This window comes from Anopheles maculipalpis, chromosome 3RL (genome assembly GCF_943734695.1).
Source record: "Anopheles maculipalpis chromosome 3RL, idAnoMacuDA_375_x, whole genome shotgun sequence".
Classification (NCBI taxonomy): Eukaryota; Metazoa; Arthropoda; class Insecta; order Diptera; family Culicidae; genus Anopheles; species Anopheles maculipalpis.
Window position 1 is genome coordinate 44,834,321 of NC_064872.1, and position 26,117 is coordinate 44,860,437.

General features: G+C 43.2%; 3 protein-coding genes across 4 annotated transcripts in view; 2 read left to right on the forward strand and 1 right to left on the reverse strand.

Annotated features, from left to right (window-relative positions):
- LOC126563859 (hemicentin-1-like) overlaps positions 1 to 5,700 on the reverse strand; it is a 174,163-nt gene extending 168,463 nt beyond the window's left edge. For both annotated transcript variants that reach the window (XM_050220637.1, XM_050220638.1), the window contains exon 1: positions 5,574 to 5,700. In XM_050220637.1, the coding sequence (XP_050076594.1) occupies positions 5,574 to 5,610 (37 nt within the window). In that variant the 5' untranslated portion in view covers positions 5,611 to 5,700. The remainder of the gene's footprint in view (positions 1 to 5,573) is intronic.
- The window catches only part of LOC126564660 (dolichyl-diphosphooligosaccharide--protein glycosyltransferase subunit 1), a 378,005-nt gene that overhangs the window by 231,095 nt on the left and 120,793 nt on the right, over positions 1 to 26,117 (forward strand). The gene's annotated exons all lie outside the window — the stretch shown is intronic.
- Positions 1 to 26,117, forward strand: part of LOC126565311 (uncharacterized) — a 378,977-nt gene that overhangs the window by 103,291 nt on the left and 249,569 nt on the right. The window lies entirely within an intron of this gene.

Sequence of the window (26,117 nt, forward strand, 5' to 3'; positions counted from 1 at the left end):
TTGGTCTGTTACACATCGGCATTAGCAACGAAGTGTAAATCAAGGTGTCGCAACGTTTAGAAGCTTATTAGTTGGGCTTATTATTTCGTACGCATTTGCCACTCTAGTTCCTCTGATCAGACCAGTTACACTTCAATGATTGCACGCTTCGCTCCAGGATCGCTTGAGAGCAGGGAAAATCAATCATGCACCAATTGATCCGGCAAACATTCATCGAACCTCCAATCAACCGGAGAAAATGCTTAATCGACATCGGTCCTGCGATTTTCCTTGTGAAGTGGTTATCAGTACTTCACCCATAACCCAAATCAACCCAAGAGCACACACCTTACAAACACAAAGAAGCAACCAGTAGGACGAGGAGAGTTTCAGGGAACACTACGGCTTCGGATGCGTAGTGAATGTTGGAGCGAACGATGGCTGTGGACCGTCGAGAAAAATCGACCCCAACGTACCCATGCAAACGTTATGCAGTGGCCCAATGCTTGCTACCTGGAATAATTTGTATGTGTTTGTGCGAGCCGATCCTGTGATTGGAGGCGATTGTCATGCTTGTACACCTTTTCTTGTGCCCCGATACTCGTGCCGCACCCTGCAAACGTTACTCAATCGAGAAAATCCAACCACGTGAACATGGGAAAAGCGAAAGGATAAGTTGCGGAAAATGGGTCCACTTTCGAGGAAATTCATCATACCACCACTCCATCCACGTTGAACGTTGAATTCCCGTGGTGTGTCGCCAGATTTCGAGCCAGTGCCGGAACGACTTCTCGGTGTTTCTGGTAGCACTAGATATTAACGCTATCAACGCCATCTTGTACTGGACCTGGAAGATGAAAGGATATCCTGTGACGTTCTGCCTCTTTCCCTTACTTAGCACGCAAAAACAAGGGGGAAAAAAGTGGAAAAAAACTCTAACCAACCATTAGTCGCAGTGAACGCAGAACGTGCTACGAGTTTCGGAGATGAATCCGGTAAATCGAGATCACACAAAGACTCTTGCGTCGGGGTGAATATGACTTGCACTGCAATCTCGGCCTGATTCGTAGAAGAATACGTTCCTCCCCGTAGGAATTTGATAAGAGCCAAAGACAAAAAGCTTACCAGCGATTCTAAATGACGTTTGGACATGTTGTTTGTTTGTGTGTCTTTTTTGGTGTTGTTTTGCTAGCTGCCGAATAAGAACATTTGAAGTGTTGGAGAGAGAAAAAAAAGGAACACATCGAGATCGTTCGGTGCAACAATCGGAAAACGGGTAATTGAAACGCATGTGGGCGAAGACTTGAACGGTAACATTACCGGGCATGTGTTTCCGGGGCAAGTCTACAGGGTCTTTGGTAACGATCAGCCGGATCTGTTGTGAACTGCAAACGTTCGCCATGCTCGATCAAACGAGGTCCGGTGGAGGACCGCGATACGCTGTATGAACCGTGGAAGGAAAAAAAGCTCCACTCAACATGTACGAGGAAAATGAAGCTCGCTCCATCACACACAAAAACGAATTGCGTAGAACCTTTCGAAGGATATCTCGAACAAGGTAGAAATATCCGTCAAATGCAATCTCTTTGCTCTTCATCGATGGTGAAGCGTATCGGCGAAAAAAACACCATTGCTGGCCGAAGATTCCCCGAGAGTGTCGAAATTGCGAACAAAAGTGGCGAACCGGAAGGCAGACAAGCTTATGCAAATTTCGGGAAGCAATCGACAGGCTTGTTGCGCAATCTGTCGTCCACGGGAAATGAGGCTTTTCGCACGCTTTTGTTTACTTGCCGTGGCCATCCTTCATGGTGTTATCAACGGGGTAAATGTTTTGCTCGCAATACACCGTGGATGGTTCTTTCAGTGTGCGAAAGCGATTCAAACCAAACCGTGATTGCCGGGGCGAATAGAGCAATTTGCTTGTAGGGTGGCAAAAAATCCTGAATCAGAAGCCTTTCAAGTTTTTTTCTTTAGTAAAATCTAGATTATTCTTACACATAAAACTACACACAAGTGACTGAACAATCCTCAATTCAGTAAAGAATTACCTTAAGCATCCCGCAGCAATTCCGAAGCTGAAGAAGTCTTTTCCCGCAGTAGGATCTTAAGGGCCGAAATTCTCGGAAACAGGTTATGGGAAAAGTTTCTGTTGATTTAACGCAGTTTCGACTGCATCATTTACATCGATGGGATCGAGAGAGGTTGCTTAACAACACACGCCATATCGCCCATACACACCTCGTGCTCTGCACGGACGTGGAGCTCGTTATACCGGCGGTTCCGAAAGCCGCTCGTATTAATTCCAATTACACCTAAGCTCGTAGTCTCTCGGCGACGCAACTGGAATACCAATCAACTAGCTGTAAATCCTTATCGCAAATTGGTCACCTTCCGTTTTTCCGTTGAGAAGCCCAGCTGTCCATCCGCATCGGTGTCAAGCAAGCGACCGCCGGTTGATCCTTTTCTCGCCCCACTCTCAAACATTGCCCCCATAGTCGTTATCCTGTTTTATTTTATACAAACACATATAGGCTACGCTACCTTGTACCTAAGGTACAAATTTATCCAACTAACTGAAATTGATATTGATACGGTCGAGCTTTAATCAAGCGAAGTGTTCAATGGAGAGAAAATGGGAGATAATCGGCCCGTCGAAGAAGTGCGACTTCCCAAAGGACACGCGCATGCAGCCAGTCTCGGCAAGAAGCTTAACCTTCGCAGGATCGGAAGCTTCTGTACGGTCGGATTCGGATGGACGTCCATTGACGAGGAGCGCTGACTGCTGTTGACGCACTACGTCCAAACACCATTCGTTTTTTTCTCCCTGAATACTGGAGCAATCCTGCCGGTTCTGTGCGCCCCTGTCAGTAAATTTTGAGAGAGACCAAAGAGACCAAAGTTCGATAAACTAATAAATTGAGTCCACGAGAAATTTATTGCCAAAACCTGCGTTACACAGGGCCGCTGGCAAGATATTTGGCCTGATGAAGATATTAGAAGTAGTAAGAAAGTCGTCAACATGGAGAATCTTCATGGCCGATGCACAGTGCGCGTGCCATTATAGCGGAACAGTAATAAAGCCATCGAATAAAGAATGTAATCATCAGAGTCAGTCCTGTTTTTAAAAGGCTGAATAATACTCAACTAGAACTTCAGCATTTTAGGAACATTTATGATTGATTTTGCTCCAATTTTCAGGCGTGGCGTAAATTATCATCCAAAAAAGAGTCCTCCAAGAGAGGTCTAAAGCAGCACCGTGCCCTCGTCAAATCAATGCCAGCAAATGTGTGTGCTCGGGCAGAGGGATTTTTGGATGGAAAAACTGCGTTGCGCTTTCGTTCAATTTGACTTAACCGAAAACTTTCCACTCCGTTCGGCAGCACAGTTTAAATCCCGGTTATTCCGGGTCATGATCCTCGAGATGTGGGATTGTTTAAGGTCATTCGCATTTGCTGGCCTTCCGGGGAAAACCCTCCCCACGACAGGGAAACGGCCGACCGGTTCGTAGCCAGTCGGAAATAGCCAGCAAGACGTAACCATATTCAACTCATCGACCAGCCCAAAAGGTAGACCAAAGTTTTGCAGGTCAGAAAGGAAATTCAATAAATCATTTTTATTGCTGCCGTGAGCGAGACAGAGCGAGGGACGAAAAAATAAACCATCGCCGTCCCGAAGTAACTTCAAACTAAGACTTTTTTTATTTGATTCCATCAGAGACCTGCCGGGTTTAAGCATCTCCAGAGTTTTCCACGTCCACCGCGTTCCTCACGTTGATGGGAAAAGATCTTGAAGAAAATCAATTAATTTTATTTTTTAAAATTTCAAACGGCAATTAATGTCCTGGACCTTTAAGTTGGCATGCACGTTAGGAGCACTTTGTGCCAGTTTATCAATTAGTTTGGTGCAGGACCATTGAACTTAATCAAAGCGTGTTATGAATAATGCAGCATAGATTTGAAAGTGGAAGCACTGACTGACTTGTGATAACTTTTTGAAGAATTCATCATACCGCAGGTACAAATAAAACGTTTCAGTTTATATGTGAGAATTTTTCCAAATCAAAACTGTAGTTGCCGAAACTGGTTCTTATATTTAAACTTTTAAATTATATTCAACGAATAAATTAATGAGTTTTCCCTAAAACAATCCTTGATGCCCCATTAGCGGTGCTCAAATTATTACAGTCAATATCCGACTTACGCGGTACTCGAGTTACGCGGATTCGGAGATACGCGAATTTTCAAGTTTGACAGCATGTTGGGTTTATTATACCAAATTAAGTTCTCCATCTGAGAATTGTCAAAAGTCATTAGACGCATTCATGAAGAGGACGCATTTTGTTCCTTGAATCCTTATTTAACGAAAGTGCTGCAAGTTATAAAAAATGGCAAATGTCAAAAACATGGCAAGATTTAAATAAATATGTTGTTTATAAATAAATCAACCAAAAATACTCGTTTTATTGCGTTTAATACAATAATGCTTGAAAAATACTCATTGTATCCAAATGAACGGATAAATTTTATATTTGAATTTTTTTATAACATGGACATAAGAACTCGACCCCCGGATACTAAGTATAAACTATATGTCAGGCAGTATTCGAGTTACGCGAATTTTTCCGGCCCTCATTTTTCGCGTAAGTTGGGAAGTAACTGTACTTTTTTAATTTCAAATAATGATTCCTCGAGTCGTTTTTTTTTCAACAAGTGCCAAAGAACGCGATTGGAGAAACCTCAAGCGAAACTAGGCCAAATATACTCCCTGACCATTTCCTGAGCGGGTTAAATACACTCCCGGGAAACGTGCAACATCGGAAGGATAAATAATCAGTCTCAATTTTGCTTTCTTTTTACTGCTGCCGTGTGGTGTAAAGTAAATTACCGATAATGGCTGTGCTGTAGCAATGAAAAAAAAGGAAGATGGAAACTGGACAAGGACATTTTTCCACAATATAACTTTTATCTAGCCAATGGCGGTATCGAAAGTATCACGGCACCACGGATATCGTGGATGGGTGACGACGATGAGAATAAGTTTTCATTTTTCATCGTGCTTGTGACAGTTTCGTTGGTGAAATATCAATTAATAGTCGATAATCACCATCGCTTGCAGAATTTGTTGAATAAATGCAACGTGGTCGTAAAGCAAAGGTTTTTTTTTAATGTCTGGCTCGTACACCATCACCACCCAGTTAAAAAACAGCCGTAATTGGATGCATTTTTAATTGGGTAGAATGGAGAGATGTAATCTTCATTCTGAATCGATCAGTGCGAGGATCTGCAACCGAACGGCATGTAATAAGGATGGTTGGAAAAGCTTGCAATGTTGTGTTAATTGGTATTTCAGATACAACACATAAAAACTCAGTATAAACACTGTTATTGCTGGCAGCCGAACAGATTTTGGTGCTGAAAAAATGGTTGGCTGTATCTTTCATCAACAATTCTTGTTTCATATCAGATTTTACACATTTTCCAAAATTACTACACATTTGACCAATGGGCACAAGAGAATGCATCTTCATGGTTGCAGAATTGCAGGTACCTCACAAAAATTTGGAACAAAAAAAAAAAAATGCAAATATTACCTACCTTGTATTGTGACAAAGTTTCTGCGGAAGTAGCTCATTGTTGTTTCCGATTATCCACACCTAGCATCGAACGTATCACACAATCCTACACCGGTGTCGGTTCCCTTACTGATTGGGACCGATTTTACTATTTACTTTACGCCGGCTCCTCCAATCCCACTGTCAATCCCCCTATATGTGTCCTGTTGGCCAAGGAACTCCTCGGCCAGGGCGGAGCAAAGGGGACGCCCACAAGTGGGGAGAGGCAAGGAAAGAGTTGATCAATTTTTCAAATTGCCCACGATAATTGGTTCGCAAAAACGGATGATGCCACAGATAAAAAAGCATCAACACACAATCATCGTAGCAGGCTCTGCCGTTGTTCCGTTGGATGCTGCCACATGTGGGATTCACCAAGTGAGCAAAATATTTCCGGTTTATTCTTTTCTGCTCTGGAAACAGACACTACACGCACTACGCACTCCGCACTCCGCACTCCGCACTGCACACACACACTCACACACACACTATACACACGACACTGTACAATCGATTTTTCATGGATAATTATTTATGTGACACAATGATTCAATAATCAGCATTTCGGCATTATATTTTACCAACAGCAGCCTGCCTGGTGGAAAACAAACATTGTGGGCGCGCAGCAGCAGAATGAGCACATTGAATTTCGCACTGACTTTTTTTCGTGGTTTAAATGCACGTGTATTCGACACGAAATGGCCACCAACAATGCACACGACTATCGCCACGACTTGTTAATACTATTCGCACAAACACAATCGGATCGATTCACAGGATCACCAAACAAAAATAACGATCTGTGCGCAGATAGCTTCTGGCGCTTTATTTCCCGCCGGCACACAATCGATGTGTCACGCTGATCCGCCAACGACACTTTTACAGCTCGGGACGGTTTAAGAATCGCAACTCACTGCGGAGCACCATGTACGAATATGATTTTTCGTTAACTGTATTGCACTTTTCCGACCCAGTATTAGACTCCATGCTTTGCTACACGACTATTTAACGCGTATACGAGCGGTTCACAATCAGGTTCGCTAACATTCTTTCTGTCTGCTCTGAGACACGCATCGCGCACGGATCACTCTGGAGACGGGTCGTAAACGGTGACTAAATCCAATCATGCATAAATTTTGCACATACACATACAAACAAACCACGGCAGCACAAGAAGGAGAGAAAAAAATATTTAAATAACATTATGTGTGGAAAAATAATTCACAATATTGTTAATTAAAACATCATTATAAATTCATCAGGTGTAAGCCATCGATAAACACACAGGAGAACGAGCGAGCTCGAGCCATCGTCAGGATACGGCAGCACGTTCATAATGTGACACATTTCGTTCGTTTCACTCTTCTGGTGGATTCGATTCGCTCTCACTCTTTCTTACTGCCGCGTTTTCACCTAGGAGAATGGTGCAATCACTCTACATTTCCTGCTTCCGAACCGCGTTTGTCACTTTCGGTCGACGGACGACCGGTTCGCCACACTCGGTGCCCTGGCCACAATGCTAAAATGCCGTGTTTTTCCTACCACCGTAGAATGCATTCGTGCATTCGGTTGGTTCGTTGGAATGCACCGAGCGTGCAGATTTTCCGGAGCACGAGTTCAATTTTTGTGTAATCAACATAATTATCGCTTCTCGACTTGCATCGCTTGCAGAACGCGCTCGTGTGCTGCTGGTGGTGTGTTAATTCTGTTTGCTTGCTTTCGTTTCTATTTGTATATAGTTATTGGAAAATTAATCACTTTGCTGCCTTGGCCGTTTATCTGTTGTGTTTGAATTATTGAAGTGTGGAAAAGTGTGTGGCTTAAGCACACAAATATGAAGCGTTATGGAAGTTTTTTCCCCGTTTTTCCCGAATGAGTTTTTTTCCCATTTTTCTGTAACTTACAACAAACCGTTGTCAGTTATACGGCCTGGCTGTTTTCAGAGAGTAAAAAAATTAAACCGTTGTTTGCACTTTGTACACTCTTTGGCGGCACACAGTCATCAGAAAATTGATAAAAATAAACACATATCAAACCCATCATCAGCACAGCACAACACACATTGATATACAAAGATCCGGCATGCAAGTAAACAGGGATATCCAACTTCAGACGCACATCTTTCTTGTTAGTCACGCTTTACCACCGACTGACAACAGATCTCACTAACAAACCAACACTTGGAGGTTTTTGGGAACGAAATAGTAAACACACTCATACACTATTAGCCTACGGCTGACAGCCGGAATCGGAAACTGTACTGTATCATGTAGACAAAATATAAAAAGCTTACATTCACATACACGTTGCAGCACAAAACATACACACATACACATACACTCCACACAACCTTATCCACCGGTGTTTTTTTATATGCAAACGCGTGAAATATGTACGAAGAGGATGGATGTACATCGGTGCAAGAAAAACCTTCCCCACTGCAGCACATCCAACAAGTTCAACACACACACACACAAACACACACTTCAGATGACAGTTCGGCTTCAAAGCCTTACTGCAACTCACAGTACTCGAGAAAACAATGAGCAATCCTGCACACAACAAAGTATGCCGTTTTTCCGGAAGTTTTCCCCATCAATCATACTTAGGTCCTTCTCCGGTGCTCATGGCTGTCGCTGGATGATAGTTGTTGGGGATCTTCCCGCGCTACGATTTCGGACGTTTCGTCTGGTCACGTTACCACGCACAAAGTGTAGAGCAAGACGTCTTTTTTTTTTAGTAAAAATAGTTATCTTTTTTAAATGAAAATATCACAAAAATAGCTTCATATTACGTTTGGTTTGATGATGTTGCAACCTCACTGTATGTAGGATAAGCAACTTTTTTTGCAAACTGTAAACACAATCTGTATTATCAGTTAATACAGTACCACTCAATCACATCACAATACGTGTACACATCAATCATCCCACGATAAATGTTGCATTCGTTGCTTCAGTTGGAATTATTTTTCCAATTCCTCACCATGTGGGTGTACCGGAGGTTGCTCCAGGTGGAGCAGCATTTATGCACGCGCACTGCTCGTTAAAGACGTACCACGCGAGCTCACGTTTTTATGCTGCACTTCGACAGAACGCGCCAAACCGCACGCAACAGCGAACGAACACCAAAAACAAACTGAACGCGTGAGCGAAAGCATAAACCGTACGAACCGACATCGGCCGCTTCGTCGCGAGAGCCGTCGCCAGCCGCAGTACAGCTGAGCGAACTGTGAAACACGTTATGCTCTTTATGCTCGGTCGTGAGAAGCTGAGTCTGAGTTATGCTCGATAATGCGGAATGGTGACCTGTTAAAGCATAACATTAGGCTAGGTTTTGGGTGTACCGGTTCGATTATTTTTTAGAGAAGCATCGGTTTCCATCTGTAGTTTGAAAGAATGATTTGATCAAATGCATTGATTTAAGGATTTTTGAAGTATTCTACAAACCATGAATGATAACAATGGTTGGATCTCATTCTCGCGTCCGCGTGCCGTATCTTCGAAAACGAAGTTATAACGACAAAAACAATGTGCGAAGAGTTGAGATGCTGCTCAAAAGACCAATATCTTCTCATCAACAAAAACATGCACGAGCTGGTCAAGGAGGAGCCATAGTGTGAGAATTTGGTTCGTTCTCACTGTTTTCCGTTTTGTTTTGTTTCTTTGAACGCTTTATACTAGTTTTGTGGGACTATTTGATAACTGTCAGTTAATCGGTGAGCAGTAAACTTTATAACCCTGAAAATTTTAACAGCTCAGTGTTTCGATCTATCAAAGCTCATAAAAAAAGCGCAATAGACATTTATAAAACGTAGCAAAAAAGTAACACTAAGACTGTGTCATTACAATTTAATCGCACTCTCGAACGTATCGACAATAAATACTACGAGGGAGCTAAAGCATAATCTAATAGAACTTGCTTGCATTGTAGCGTCTACTTTGCTAAAAACCCTGCACTCTAGCAATGCTTCGCTCGCAATGTATTCAGCTCAGTCCTTTCTCTCTCACTCTCTCGCTTCATCTCTCTTTTTATCTCTCCTATTTTTATTTCTCCAACCGGCAGAACTCACGAGCGAAAGCAGTGTTGCCAGACGCAAATGTCAAACCCGTTCCACCGTGAGATCCTTAGTGAGGGTAAGAGAGCGAAATAAAGAGAGTATGGGTGTTTTCCCGCTTTTTCTCAAATACACGTGAAGCTACTACCCTTGCACGCGATGAAAAGAACACTAACGATTGGGGGGAGAAAAATCGCTGACCGATATCCGAATAAATCTGATTCAAAAACGATTTGCACCAACGGCGTGCAGCACTTATGGACGATTCTTGCAATCGAATTATTGTTGGAGTACTATATATGACAGTAGCTCCTACAAGCACTACCTACGCCAGATATCTTCACTTGTAATCTAGACGAAAGTATCAAGCTGTGAAAAAAATATTGAATTGGGAACAAATTTTCCACTTGCAACGATCATTTCGCGGAAAATAAAATGTAATGCTAAAATTTCAATATTACAACATTTTACTGCAGCATCCAATCACCCATCTTCATGTGTGGGACGAAAATGTGAGACAAATGCAGCTTAAAATTAGGAAGACTTATTCCCAACATCCACACCACCGAGCAGCAGTAATAGTGGCAGGAACTAGCTTTTGATTCGGAATCGGATTTTTATGAATCATTACCGGTGGCCAATCAGGTTGGTGTGGCTTCTCCAAACCGGCTAACCGTGGGTGGTGAGAAGGCGCACTCTTCGACTGGCACAGCGCGAACGCGTTTTATGATGGTTATTAAAGTTTAATGGTCTTAATTACGCAATTTGAAGCTTAAAACGATCAACAGCAATGGGTGGGATGATGGTGGCGATGAAGGGGTGTTGTATTGGAACCGCATCACCCACAAACTGCCGGGCACTAATTTGTCGACCAACCAGTGAGGCACATTTATTTATTTCTTATTCTCTTTGGTACACAACAAAATGTTGGGCTTATTGTAACTAGGTCAGTATGTGGACTATCGATCACTCGGTGGACTGGTGGAACTGATTTACAAGCGAACGTTCGAAACTATCGGCCGGGAGTAATTTTCGCAGCAAATTAGAGGTAATGATGGTGAAGAAGACAATAAAGTTATTGATGTAATAGATTTCAAACTAATAGAGCAAGAATAATAATAAATAATTGTTTGCAATTATTTCCTTTGTATACTGCAGGAGCATTTTGAAGGAACAATATTTTTCTTCATATGTTTACTGTGCATCTGCAAGAAAGTCTTGATGGGGTTTTTCTTGAATCGAAGCATGACATGCTCGTTCATGTTTCATTTCTCTTTTCTACCCTTATCTTTTGAAGATGAGCGGATAATCTGTGGACTCTACGTATTGTTGTTTAATTAGCATGACGACTCACTTATCAGCAAAGAGTGTGATTTACAGCAGGCGAAAGGACTTGTAAGAGATAAAGGTCACGAAATATCAGTGTTTTCGATCCTTAGGAAAAAATGTTGCTCCTGCCATTACTCATCGAATTTTTGCATGTAAAAATCTATTTTCAATTCGTAGTCAATCTCTTCTTCTTCTTCTAGGCTTAACGACCTCTAAGGTTTTGTCGGCCATCGAGATGGCTTATTACTAGACTGCCAATGCCACGTAGTTCGCGGTTGGGCAGTCCTCACTACGGGAAGACGGGCCGGATGGGATTTGAACCCCGGTCCTGCCGTTTGAAGACCGTCGCCGCTGTCGCCTACACCACCGGGCCGCCCCAATGTAGACGATTATTGTGGCCAATATAGACGATTATTCGAACATTCGGATTGCAATATTCAACGTTCGTTCCAACCATCAAACCAGCTCTCGCCAATTCCCTTGGCGATAAAGCGTTTCTTCTTGTTATCACTTAAATGCGACAAAAATCAACCAAATTCTACAAGAATTCTTCATGTTTTCCTCTACCTTCTAGCATCCAACCGTGATTGTCGTCAGATTGTGTGAAAAGTTGAAAGAGTGCGTTTGATGATACAACCCTTTGGTATGGCGTTTGATAAATATTGTAGCCAGTTCAGGGATTATCGGTTTCGCTCATCGATCAGATGAATAATTCATCCACACCCTATACTAACCCCCGAACCTTGACAGCCGATGACCAGCTAACCCAAGGGACACAACCTCCGTCCTGGCAGGGTCCAGGCAAAGGTGATAACCTATATTTGACAGTTTTGCCGTCAGATCCAACCGTTATTCACCGTTCCGGTAGTTGTTACGATACTAGAAAGTCGTTTGAAAAATTACTTTCGTTGAGAAGTTTTACCCTTCAAACAGACGGATCCGTAAATAATTGATTGCACTTAAAAATGTGAAAACTGATTCTGCCAGCATTGCTGACCAACTGGTCAAAGTTTCGCTGGTGGTTCAGTAGCGAGAAAAACATTCAATACTGATTGCTCGTTGTCAATTTCTGAGTTGCAAAAAAGTTAAGTTGAAATTGGAATCTTTCAACGGGGGCACATGATCTACAGTACGCTCACAGAGTGCGATCACACTGATATTGTTTTAATTTCACTCTGCAACACTACACGTCTGTATTTTGTGTGTATTTAAAACGTATCAGTACAAAATCATTTGCATTTGACATTGACGAGTGCAGCATTTAATTTTCTAAAGACAGAAAACGGATGCTTTGTTCAGAGCTTCCATTTAATCGCTCGTGTACGGTGAAGTTTTTGATGGAAGAAGTTTTTCACAAGGCTGGGTCATCGCACAACAAAGTAATGAGATAAACAATTCACCTCGCTTGGCATCTCGCTGCAGAAGCAAAAATTGGTTTCATGATACGCTCTGTATTATGCATTCGACAGCGTTGAGCAGATGGGTATGAGTGATGGTTTAGAGACTCAGATTGCACTTTTGTCTTCGTTGAAACTTTGTTTTGTACGTTCCAGTAAGACACATAAAAAAGGTATGCAATTTTACTTCGACAGTACTTTGCCAAGCAGATGTTATACTTGCAGCAGTCCAGTCTAATACGAAGGAGGGCCATAAAATCGAAATAAATTGCTACAATCGATTCATTTTTTTGTGCTCACTTTTTGACGATTTAACACGCAGCAACACCAGCCGATATCATGGTGCGGTGCTCGGTAAATTCGAAATAGCTACCATTCCCGTGCTAATAGTACGCCAATATCCATGATTCCATCGATTCCGATTCCGTGATCGAGTGGATAATTTTTAATGTTCCATAAAAATCTTCCGATAAACGATTTTCTCAAACTCTCTTTCCCCTAACCGAACGGCTCACTGTTGAGGGCAACGATTATTACATTCATTTCCTCCCTGCTTTATCCTGTACGGACTAGCCGAGTCTCACTGTTTGCTTTGATCCTAGCGGAGTTAGCGGAGTCCTTCGATCGGTGGTCAGGGTGCGGCACCCTTGTAGAAAAGCGTCATAAATACGGAACCCCCGGCGGGATGGTTTGTCCTTGTCGTTCGCTCTTTCCATCAAAAAACTATCCCCGATTCTAGTGGGATCCTTCTTGCAAAAGAGCAGCACAGTTCATCGGTTGGATTGTTTCCCTCCGCATCCGGATGACCGAGACCGAGACGTACTTTTGCTCAGCCTTGCTGGCTGGTCTGACAAGTGTCTAGGGTGCTGTCGGAAGTGTTCCCTTCCTTTGTTTCTTCGAACGATTTCATCAAAAACCATTTGGATCGTTCGCTCGATTACAATCACCGCCACCGCACCGATTTGAGATGAAGGAACAAACGGCGAGCAACGTGGAGAAAGGCAGAGAACATGCAGTGAAGGAAAAAAAATTGATCGTGAAACTTACCACCGGAAGTCCAGCCAGTGCATAAAACTGTTCGCTTATCATCTTATTGCTCTTAGGGGAAAAATTCACCCTTGGCCAAAAACTCGCGGGCCGCGGCGCTAGTGGCGTAGACGCAGGCAAACAGATTCCATCCGGCAATCTTCGAGTCTCCCTTCCTTTACGGTCGCCGAAAACGAGGAGTTTCTCCGTCAAACCCGGTGAGCGAAACGGGCCCGCCAAAAAACTTTTCCCGCTGTGTTATCGTGAGCAATCTATTATTTCTAGAATGGCAATGAATTCCCGTAAGTGAATTGAAATTGATCACCCCTCGGAATGGGATTCCTTCCGCGCTCGTCAACGTTCCCTGCTGGCAAGTATCGCCGCAAGTTGTTGAGTGTTCGCTTTCTTTTTTTGGGTTTTCCCGACCCCACCAGCTTTGGTTTCGACGCTGCAAAACAGGGCCTTGAATTGGGCGGAGCAATTGTCCCTAAAGTTAGAAAGATATTTTAACCGCGCAACAGAACGCACTATGTGTCATTTTTCACCGAGGGGGTGATAACGACACTGACGACGGTACCTACAGCAGCACGACGGTGCGGATCATCAGCATCATCATCATCGTGAGATACGTCGCGGTGACTTATCCCTAAATTAAAGGAACATCAAATGTTTTCTTTTAAATTACTCGCAAATCCGGCCATTGCAGCCGGTGCTAGGAGGCATGCCTCGAGCACACGCCCTTGATATCATAATGAAGCATTTTTGGCCGTTTTCGAGATTAGCGGGAAAGTTTGCGCCGGCATGCATGGGGTGCTTCTGCACTTGTGACACGCATGGGATGTATATGAAAGGGCCGAAACGCCCGGTCTCAATGGTAATCATTCAAGGGGTTGAACGTCCAGGCTTCTACGGGAACGGTTGAAAGGCCATGAATCATGAGGCCGCACCGCGGGAACTCTTTCTAGACCTCAGATCTCATCACTCCTTTTCACCCCTAGCTCATTCTGCCTCTCGCTCTGGTATCTCGATTGGATTTTATTACAATTTTCCTTATGATTTATTTGTTTAACCAACCCAAACCGTAGGGAGGAAATGGGCGAGTTGAATTGAAAAGATGAACAGGTTTTAGCCACGAGCGCTTGCAACCCCCGGGGGTAGCACATTTATCGTAAGCTCGTGTCGCAACGCGCCAGTTTAATCAAGTGTAACATATTTTAATTTCTGGTTTTATCGGCATGGATAACAGCAAGCATCTCGGTGAGCGGTATGCTCTCTGTTTAATGGATAAAGCGAGTAGCTTTGTGCAGTTGGAACTTGGAGTTTCGACAGGGCTCAAGCTGTACCATGAGCTTAACGTCTAATTTGATTTGGTCGCTGCTGGCCTTTAGTTGTACTGCACAGATCAAGTCAGCAGATTATGCACGACATAAAAATTGAGCTACTTGTCATATTGCGATTGTTGTTTTCTAATGTATTTGTGATCAGTTTGCACTAATCAAAGCACTGAATTTGTTTTCAGTTATAATTGTTGACCTTCTGTTACTCTTCTATTCACTTTCGACCAAACAAACATTTCTTTCTTCAATTTTACAAGGTTCTACAGCAATGTGTAACATCGTAATACACTACAAATTGCTACAAATAGACAAATCATACCAATTTTAGCACTGATAACCTAATTCAAGCGGGTGGATTTAACTACTAATACCATGATAATAATTAAAATAAAGAGAAAACGGGTTGTTACCAATATGTTAATATTGGTTTCAAATTCAACTGCTTTAAATAAATAATTTTTTATTTCAAAAAAAGTGGTAAAATAATTGTACAAAACGGAAAAATCATTGTACAAGAGCTAGTCATAGAAGCAGTTCATTCATTCATACATATACCTATTCTACTGAGCATCTTTATCTGTTTGTCATGTAGAGACCAACGCTTGTGTCACCCCTACCACAGGACTACCCCTTTTAAATTACCCTTACCTTGTGTAATAAGCTTTATATAATATGTGGTATCCAAAATACAAAATAATCTCCCTAATCCTTCAGAATAAGCTTGTCCCATTCGTTTAACGGAGAGTTGGAAACTATCAAAAAGGATTCCGAAACGGAAAATCTACCACTGACCAGATCTTCACCATACGGCAAATCTTGGAGAAGATGGCTGAAGGTGGGGTGAAGGTGGATGGAAAACTCTCAGGGTCCTTTGCTACCACCAAAGGCCTGCTTCAGGGAGTTGGGCTCGCCTGTCTCCTATTCATCTTGGCGCTAGAGAGGGCCATCCGTGACTCGGAGGTGGAGACTTCGGTAACCATCTGCTATAAGTCAACCCAGATCCCGGCATACTCTGATGGTATAGTAGACATCATTGGTCTACGGCTCTCACAGGTAGCAGAGGCCTACCAAAGGATCGAACAGGCGGCGGAAAACCTCGGGTTGCAGATTAACGAGGCAAAGACCAAATTGATGGTGACACCATCATCCCTGCCCTGGCCCTGCTAAGAAATCCGGAACTACGTGGGGGTGATGTACGGATAGGTGACCGCAAATTTGAAGTCGTCCAAAACTGCACTTATCTCGGGTCAAAAGTCAGCACCGAAAACAGCATAGAGACGGTCGAAGCTGGGACTGTATCGTACCTTTATAGTCCCAGTACTCGCATAAGCCTCTGAGACATGGACCCTATCCAAAACAAACGAAGCCCTCTTAGCCGCGTTGGAAGATGCTCAGAAGGATCAGAAGGAACTGTATGACGACCTCACCGTCGTGCAGCGAACTAGGCTCACCAGGCTCCGATGGGTTGACCATGTGATACGCATGGCACCGGACGACCCAGTTCAGAAAGTCCTTTTAGTCGGTCCACACGGACAGAGGAGACATGGTAGGCCCAGATGGAAGTAGGAGGATGGCGTGGTATCATCCGACATCTTGGCCGGGATAACGGATTGGCGAACGAAGGCGCGGGACCGTGAGCGGTTCCGGAGTCTGCTTCAGCAGGCCAAGACCGCAAAGTAGCGCCTGATAAGTATGTAAGTACCTTGTGTAATGTCACCTAGAACGATGATAACACACCTGACTGTATTAAATATGATTCCACTGCGCTCAATGCTTACCGGAAGTTACGGTATCAATCCTACTATAATAACAAAGTCACAACTCTTTACATAATACACTGAATAATAAACAATTCAATATCTACAAATCAATAAAATCACACTCTCAACGAGGCATAACGTGATGTAATTCATCAAACCGGCCAATAGTGTCAAGATAAACCAAAACCTTTACCTTTGCACATACATCAACTATTGGATTGAATTTGTAGCACTGAATTAAAAAGCAGCTTCAATGCATCCATCCAAACGCCGATCAATTTTGCTTTTACATTATTTCCCTGCCTGCATCAGGGCAATAGCGTGTAATACATAACGAAAACAAAAAATACGCAAAATAGAACGGCGAAGGGTCAGGGCGAGAGTGTTCGGCGATAAAGGCGTACCGTATTTTATGCGGTAGATTTAAGGTTCATTACCGACCTCCAGTGCCACGAGCCCGATTGCTTTCTACGCCGTAACGAGAAGCCGTCGGTGGACGTTCGCTGAACGGGTAAAGGATGAATAAAAGTGGGAATATGGTGCAGGAAAGTGAACCAAATTGGATTGAGATTATCAGCGAAATTCTGAAGAAACGGTGTTTTACGATACCGATAGCGACGGTGTATCCGTCTTGCACTCTCAAACATCACATCAGCAGCGCCCGGGAAACGGGTTTTGCGTCATACTTTCTGCTTTATGCGCTTCGCAACCTCCGGTACGGACCAAACGGAAAACAACCGTCTTGTGATTTTCCTATCTGAAATTGATTGATGGATTTATCGCAAACCGGGTTCGGGTTGAAGTTGATTTTATTTGCTGTAAAACAACCGCACTCTCCTGCGAAGCCGGTGCCGTCGGTCCTTACCTTTTTCTGCGCCTTGTCAGGACGAATGAGTCGTTTGCTACAGGATAACTTCTTCTTCTTCTTCTTTTGGGACCGCTGTGGGTGTCATTGAATTCTATTTTAACACCTGAATCAGAAAGGGGGGTGGGGTGTATACAGTGGTATCTCAAGTTGCCGTATTACCGGTGAAACGATTTTTATGGCCACCAGCTGCGTTGCTCCTTTGCACTGTTTTAATGGTCCAACGATTGAACGAGATGGGTCTTATTGCGCCCATACACTCGCACATTCGAATTGCTGCCCATTTATCCTTGACAGTGGCGAGGTGAGTCATGGGCCTCGCTGGTCCGACATTTCACGCCTGAGCCGTTCAATTAAGCCACCGTATTGTTTACATCGTAATCGCGAAAAATTCATAGCGTTAATTGCGTTTTCTGCAGCCGAGAAAGAATAATAATTGCATTGCTACACTTTTGCCATGCGATGCTATTGACCACCGCGTATCTGGCGCGTACCGGTGACTGTTTTTCAATGTTTTCCTTTTTACTTACGCGGGTGAAAATTTTGGTGTTTTTACCTATGTTCTGTGTCCCTTGTGCTTGGCTTTTGATTTTTCTGTTTGCCACATTACCACATGCCACATTTGGTTGACCAGTTGATCGGTGTTCGGTTATTTTTCCGCTCTACTTTGGTTTGTGTTTTTCGAGAGGATTTCCCAGTCGACGATCACCGGCGTGTGGTGTGTGAGAACTTGCTGGTGTGGGATGTGTGTGTGTGTATCCTTGTATTTTTACCGCTATCTGTGGTGTATCATTTGCGGTATCAATCTGGCTGGGAAGTTCACATTGGCTCACGTTGAAACATTGGAAAATAATTAACATAGCATTTAAAGTGACACACTGTGGATACGCTGGTGGATTTCTTTTATCCGCCTGTCAGTTATGCTAAAGCAGAGCGATAAAAAATATAAATCACACCGGTAAAAGCTTGGGTCGAGTTTTTATTAACGCATATTAAAATGAGTATGGAATTAAACTATTTTTATGCTACAAAGATTTGTGTCATGTCAGTCTATCAATAAAATATAAACTTTTAAAAATAACAGTTCAATGTGTACGGTTCGGAAGGAATTCGATACTCGACACTACGTTGTCTACCGCACTAACACTAAATCTTCTTCTTCTTCTTCTTATTCTTGGTTTAACGACCTTCTAAGATCACACCGGCCATTGAATCGCAAACTGGACTTGTCGATACCACGTAGTTGGTCTTCAGTCCTTACTGCGAGGCATCGGTACGGCTAGGATTTTTACAACTATCCTGCTGTGGAAAGACCCTATACCTATGATGATCAATATAGTAGTCATGAAATACTTCCTCTACAGTATTTGACCTTTCAAAGGATACATTTACTTCGAAGGACACCTGAACGAAGCAGAGACAGGAGAGGTTGGTGCAAGTAGCAGGACAAGCCAACAGCAGCAGCAACATCAGTGACAGCAACAGTGCAGAAGACGAAGTGCCTCCGCCATCTTGAGGATGACGTTGTCAGCGCCATCAAGCAGCTTAAAAGCAACAAGGCTGCTGGTAGTGATGGACTGGCGGCCGAGCTCTTCAAGAAATGCACAATTTGATCACGAGAGTCTGGGAACATGAAGAATTAACGGAGTGGAAACTGTGCGTCATTCACCTAGTCTGCAAAAAGGGCGACAGACTGGAATGCTGGAACTATCGTATAAGACCCTGTCCCAGATCTTGTTCTGCAGACTTGCTGCCCTTGTCACAGATTTCGTCGGCAGCTACCAAGCGGGGTTTGTTGGAGGCCAATCCACCACCGACCAAATCTTCACTCTTCGGCAGATCCTCCAAAAGTGCCGGGAGCACCAGATCCCTACGCACCACCTGTTTATCGATTTCAGGACGGCCTACGATACCATAGATCGAAGTGAGCTATGGAACGTAATGCAGCGGCACCACTTTCCTGGAAAGCTGATCCAGCCGGATCAAAGGCCACCATGAATGGGGTGCAGTGCAGAGTGAGATTATCGAACATGCTGTCGGAATCGTTCGAATCTCACAGGGGTCTGAGGCAAGGGGACGGACTCTCTTGTCTACTGTTCAATATAGCCTTGGAAGGTGCCATGCGAAGCGCGGGGCTAGACAACGACATCCGTGGCACGATTCTCTACCGGTCTCTTTAATTTTTTGGCTTCGCGGATGACATTGACATCGTTGGCAAGACGACAGCGAAGGTGTGTGAGGCGTACACCCGACTGAAACGTTAAGCTGTAAGAATTGGATTGATGATCAATGCGACGAAGACGAAATTCCTGCTTGCCGGAGGATCTGATCGTGATAGAGCCCGAGTGGGAAGCAGCGTGTTAGTCGACGGCGATAACCTCGAGGTAGTAGAGGAGTTCTGCTATCTTGGGACTATCGTAACTTCGGATAACGATGTCAGCAGCGAAATCCGGAGACGCATTGTTCAGTGGAATCGTGCCTACTACGGCCTTCACCGTCTGCTGAGATCCAGAAGACTTCGAGACCGCACTAAATGTGAGATATATCGCACACTGATTCGCCCGGTGGTCCTATATGGCCACGAGTCTTGGACCATCCGAGCGGAGGATTCAAACGCTCCTGGAGAGTTTGAGCGACGCATCCTCCGGACCATCTTTGGCGGTGTGTTCGAGCATGGAGTGTGGAGTAGAAGGATGCACCACGAGCTTACTGAGCTATACGGAGAACCGGTCATCCTAACGGAATGGGATGCCGGACTCGTACCCCGCCAAGAAGGAATTCGTCAGCGACCCCCAGTTCGGTACGAGGCGTAGAGGAGCACAGTGAGTTGGTTAGTTGGATCAGGTGAAAAGTGACCTGTCGGAGATCGGGTACCTACATGGATGGGAAGCTGTAGCCAGGGATCGAGTTTCCTGGAGATTTAATGTTGATCGGGCCTTGTCACGACAACGTGCACTTTAAAAGAGCAGGCCAACATGAGTGAATGAGTGAGTGACCTTTCAAATGCTCTTGGTATTCGTGAATTCTTGGAGTTAATATATTCAAAACGTTTCCGAAAGATACACACTTCTGCTACAAATCCCGCACATGAGTTTCAAACATGTGGCAGGATATGGCAATTTACGTACTTCGTTCTGCGTTCCCTTTTCATAGTTTCTGTACTGCATTTTCTGCTGGCGTGTCTGTGAAACCAATTATTATGGAACCGAACCCAAAGCAGACACTTTCCACAGCTGAAAAAGGATCGCGATCAGGCTGTAACACAGCCCATACAGGTTTGTTATTCTGCTGGTGATTTATTTTCCATTTCTCGCATCAGTACCGGGGTACTGTTCGGGGGAAAGGATCGCATCTTTCTCACACTGCTGTCGGCCAACCGGCATGTCTTGCTGTCGTCTCATTACCAGTAAAACCGAAATCACTATGCATGACGATCATATTTCCCAACGTTTTTCGCCCAAGATAGATAGAGTGAGGTCTTCGATTTCAAGTTCCCCAGACCTAGCGATAAGGGTACTTGAGCGTATTTACCGCTTCTATCCTTCTATCGCTTTTCTTTTACCTCCACTTCGTGTTCAGCCACTTGAGGAACGAGCAATCTGGTTCAAATTCTTCGTTTCACGAATAGCGAAACACTTGAACACTTGGGTAGGGTTCAGAGGTCTGTGTTTGTTCGGCGTGACACGATTCTCTTTACATCTTGATGTGGGCACTCTTTGTTGTGGTTGTACAATCTCGAGGAAAGAAAATACAGGACGAGCGATAGTGCAGCAAGAAATAGGTTTAACAGATGAAATTATTATTGCTTTCATGATCGAGGATCTCACCAAAAACAACTGGAACGGAATGAAGCAAATGCTGAATGAATGTTTTATTGTACCAACAATCACACCGGATGATAGAATTGTTGAAGTACAACCATTCGTAATAAAAACACTCGAAGCGAGGTGCAACCAACGTGGTTGATTTTGCTTGTACCGTCTATGAAAATCTGTGGTTTATGTGTCATACTCTTAATGCTTCTATGCATGGAAAACCAAATAAAGAATACCTTAATCGTAGCAAAACATACAAAAAAGACAAGACTTCAAAATCTTCCCACCAATTTGCAGGAAACACTGAAGATCATTGTAATAAATGTTTTCAAAAAGGTAGAGAAAAAATCCAACTGCAGAAATGTGTGCTCATGTCACATTCATACTAACTGCATGATTCGAACAGTTAGATTATAGTAGCCGCACCAAACGCGAAACGCAAACAATCGTGAAGCAAAACCTGAGTGCAAGTGCAAGTTCCACACCAACAGCACCTCAAACAGTCATAAACGGTCGCGATAATAAAAATGATAATAGTCATAACAATAATCATTAAACGAGTCCAAGCAGAAATCTGCCTAATTGCACTTTAATATTTCTTATCCTTTTCCGGGGTGTTTGTTCTTTTTCTCCAGACATAATCTTTGCACCTTCTCGTTATGCTGGAACCATCTTGTAGGAACTTATTGCAATTGTGTGGATGTATGTATGTGTGTCAGTCCCTGGCGGGTGACCATGTGGCGGTGGGAAATGGGAATCCATCCAAATGGCACACGTGGCTCAAGAGGGTGACCCGTTATCGCTCCATGACACACTTTTGTTCCCTCGTTGTGTTGTATGCGTTCGGTCTCAATGAATAGCCATAGCTGGCAGCACCATTCAAGAAACTATTTGCAGCCCGCTTTAACTCCCTTTGATTGTAGTCCTTGAAGGAAGTTTTCTGTTTGTCATCAGCACACGATTCTTTATGGATCGGTTGGCTGCAATCTCGTAATAAGGTTTCATTGGCAGTTGGTAGGACGATGAAAATGAATATTGGTTTCTTAACTCGTGCGCTCACTTCCAGCGAATTTGATAGCGAAACATAAATACGTACATGCAAGAATATTGATTAACAAAATAAGGTAATGTAAGGACAGGAATGTATTGCAAAACAAGAATGTATTGGGCTGTGGATTACATCTTTTATGTTAAAAAATTACCTCTAGTTTTATCTAACCTTTCAGTTTTTATGTATTTGTTTCCGCGGAAATTTAAATTAAACTTGCTCTCACCGTACAACCTCCCCCTTATGTTATTTCGATAACGACAGACCAGTCCATCCGAAGTCCTATCGAGCAAAGCGAGTGCATTTTTATCAAGAAACACAACCGTTCTCTTATAAAATCCGATTTACCAATTGGATGGCTTCCTCGAGCTGTGCATCGAAGCTCAATCTAAGTTAAAGCAGTTGATTGGATTGAAAACTTGGCTTTCCGCGATCTTGGCACCATCCCTCTTCATGCTCGGTTGCTCCAATAGCGCTTCGACGAGATAACAGCACCACAATCCTGCTTTGTCTTGTGACATTTGAACGTTGATCGAATGCTTCAAACTTTTGGACTCTTGTATCATTCTCTACCGTACCGCTCAATGAATGCTTTTATCTAACGAATCATCAACCTTTATCTGTGTGTTTGCCATCAAGCTTCACCTCTAAACTGTTCCGTCCAGGACCAAACGATTGTCCCATCGTGCCTTTCTCCATCGTTTTTCAGTTTACCATTTTAAGTTATTTTCAGCTTTTTCTTGCTGATGGCCGGTATCGCCTGTGCCAAAACGAAATAGAAACTTTTCCCCGTACGACGCTACCCATCCATCATGAAAATAAACAACAACAATTGCATCTCCCTCCGCTACAAAATCCTGTGGAAAATGGGTAGTCCTAGTGGGTTTAGAAAACGACCAACATTGCTGGAAAAATGCCGAAAATAAAACTAACAAATCTCAAAATGAACAAACTGCCGCCTCCTCGCTGTGTGACTGCATTGAGGCTGTTGTTCTTTTCAGATCGATTTTCGGGTGCAAATGGGTGCTTCATTTCGGTGCTTTATCTGGACATCTGCGAACGGCTGTCTGACCACGTACCGTTATATTGAAAGAGAAACACAACAGAAAACAGGAAAATCGGGGAATTTTCCTTTTTTTTTTGGAGTATGTGTATTATCTCGCTATGTGCTCGCTCCAAAATCAACCGCAGCCGACTGATCGGTGGACCATTTGACGTATAATAGAAATCAATGTACGGAATTTACCGCAAAGGAATGAATAAATGATTTATCTTGGGATTACGGCGAGTGCTTGCAGCTAGAAACACCTGCCATTCCTGTGATAGTGTGCTCGGCCGGATTGCGCCATGTGTCGGTTTTCGCTGGTCAGTTGCATGCACTACCACCATCGTTTATTTATCAAACGTTGCTGTAACGTTATGGAGAATCGGCACGGCTAGGATAAAGCGAGAGAGACTAAACTGGGATGAAAGGTGGTATAAGGAAAATCAATCTATGTTACACAATACAGTACGTCAATCACGTTCATACAGTTCGTACTATATGCACTGAGGGTTTAGCGTTAACTTTTCTGTTTTATCAAAACTACACCTCCCCAGTATTGTCAATGCATAAGACAGCGAAGGCAAATTGAGGTAAAATCAATTATACGGGAGGATATTAAAATTACGAACTGCAACTCGATTAATTTCTTGTTATTTCAGTTCTACCTTAACCGACCCATGCCTACGATATGTGAAGTGAGAGTTAAAAATTATTCATTAGAATTAAATTAAATCCTTCCTTACCGTAGCCGTTGCCTTTACTACTCATACACTGTCAAAACAAGTAAAAGTTAAATTCCACACCGTTTTTTGGGGGAACAAAAGTATAAACCTAAAGTACACGCAATAATTAAGGTAGCATGCTGATCTTGCTCCCTTTCACTAGACAAAAATGAATTTACGGCGTCCATCTTTCTTATTACCTCTTGTTAGCAGAATTCTTGTGTAACGTTCTTTCATATATTATTAGGCATGCGTCATAAATCATGTTCGTAAATAGATGAGTGATTATTTCGTGCGAGTAAAAGTTCAAGAACTAGGGTTCTTGAAAATGTCTAATTTTGATCCGAATTAGTGTCTTATGCGGAAGGTGTTGCTGTTTTTGTTTCTAGCGAATAAAACGGCAACCGAAACGCAAGGTGTCAAGGTGTCGGGATTGGTTTCGACGCTTTCGAAGCGGTGATTTTGCCGTGGAGGATGCTCAACGTGAAGGAAGGCCCAAAACGTTCGCCGATGAAGAGTCGACGGCTTTACTGGAGGAAAATCACTGCCAAACGCAAGAAGAGCTTGCAGCCGTGCTTGGTGTAACTCGTCAGGCCATATGATCACTGCTGAACGCGTTAGGCATGATACAGAAGGAGGGCAAATGGGTACCACACGAGTTGAAGCCGCGGGACATTGAAAGCAGACTCTTCATGTGTGAATTACTGGTCCAGCGGCACAACAGAAAGGGGTTCCTGCACAGAATCGTGACGGGAGACGAGAAGTGGATTTTGTTCAGCAATCCTAAGCTCAAATTCATAGGGATCCCCCCGTCATACACCAAGATCATCAGCTAGGCCGAAATCCATAGCTTGAAAGTTATGCTGGGTAATTGGTGGGACCAGCTCGGCATCATTTACTACGAACTTCTGGAAATCGGGAGGAACAATCACTGGTGAACGCTACCGGAAACAATTGATGAGTTTAAGCCGAACACTGCGTGAAAACCGGCCAGAATACTTAGCACGCCACGACAATCCGATTCCGATCCATGGCACATAGATTGTCTGACCAGCAGTTCTCCTCCTATGAGCAGATCCAGAAAACTTTTCATTTTTCCGAAAAGGAATCCGCAATTTACCCGAAAGGCTGAAGAAAGTAATAAATAATAATGACTAATATTTACCCTGTTTCTATTAATAAAAATGCCACGAGTAAAAATAAACTTATGAAAATAATGGCCGTTATTTATTTGCACACCTAATATGATGTACAAATCATGCAACGACATGCTGCGACAACTATTTATTATGATAAATCTATTTTGATAAGTTTTATAAAATTATTAGAGCACAACCACTTCTAAGTCGTCGTATTGAATCATTTTACATACTTCTTCTCCGGAACTATGCCGAAAAAAAAACGAAATAAAAAATACTTCCCACTCTTTATCCGCATTGTTTGGGTAGATCAGTTACATTGTTATGAAAAATATATTTAACAAGTAAGTATTTATACCTTTTGCACAACATTAAACAAACACAACTATACTAAAGGTGTTGAACATACGTATTTAATGATCAAGGTGGCATACCATCAATGGCATTTGTTCATCATATCCCAGGCACAAAGCTCCCGCCGCATCAATCCGGATACTAGCACCACGTTGATGTTTATGTTTATCCTATATTACCTTTATTTCTCAGCGCGCTTAACGATGGTGAAAAGCTGCTGAACATGCACCATAATGATACCGTCCGATTCGTACCTGTGTCATGTTACTGCGCCACGAAGTTGACACTGTCCTTTATTTCAGTATTGTTTCTACATACTCGCCTCTCGCCTGGTGCGAAAGGATAACGATTTACGTACGCTACGATATCCACGCCAACCAACATGTCGTGCTAGGAAGATTGCGAAATCCCGAATCGATTCAAGACGAATGTTATAAATTCAAATAAAATCACACAAAACAGAATCCACCCACTTATCTAGCCGAATGGGGTTGTCTGCTCTTAGACCGGTACATCCGGAGCGTAGAAATCAGTCTCAGGATGGTATTATTGCTTTTATATCTACGTTTCCTTCCCCCATGCACAACATCACAAAGCAGCAGATATATTTATGGTAATGTTGCGCACAATATT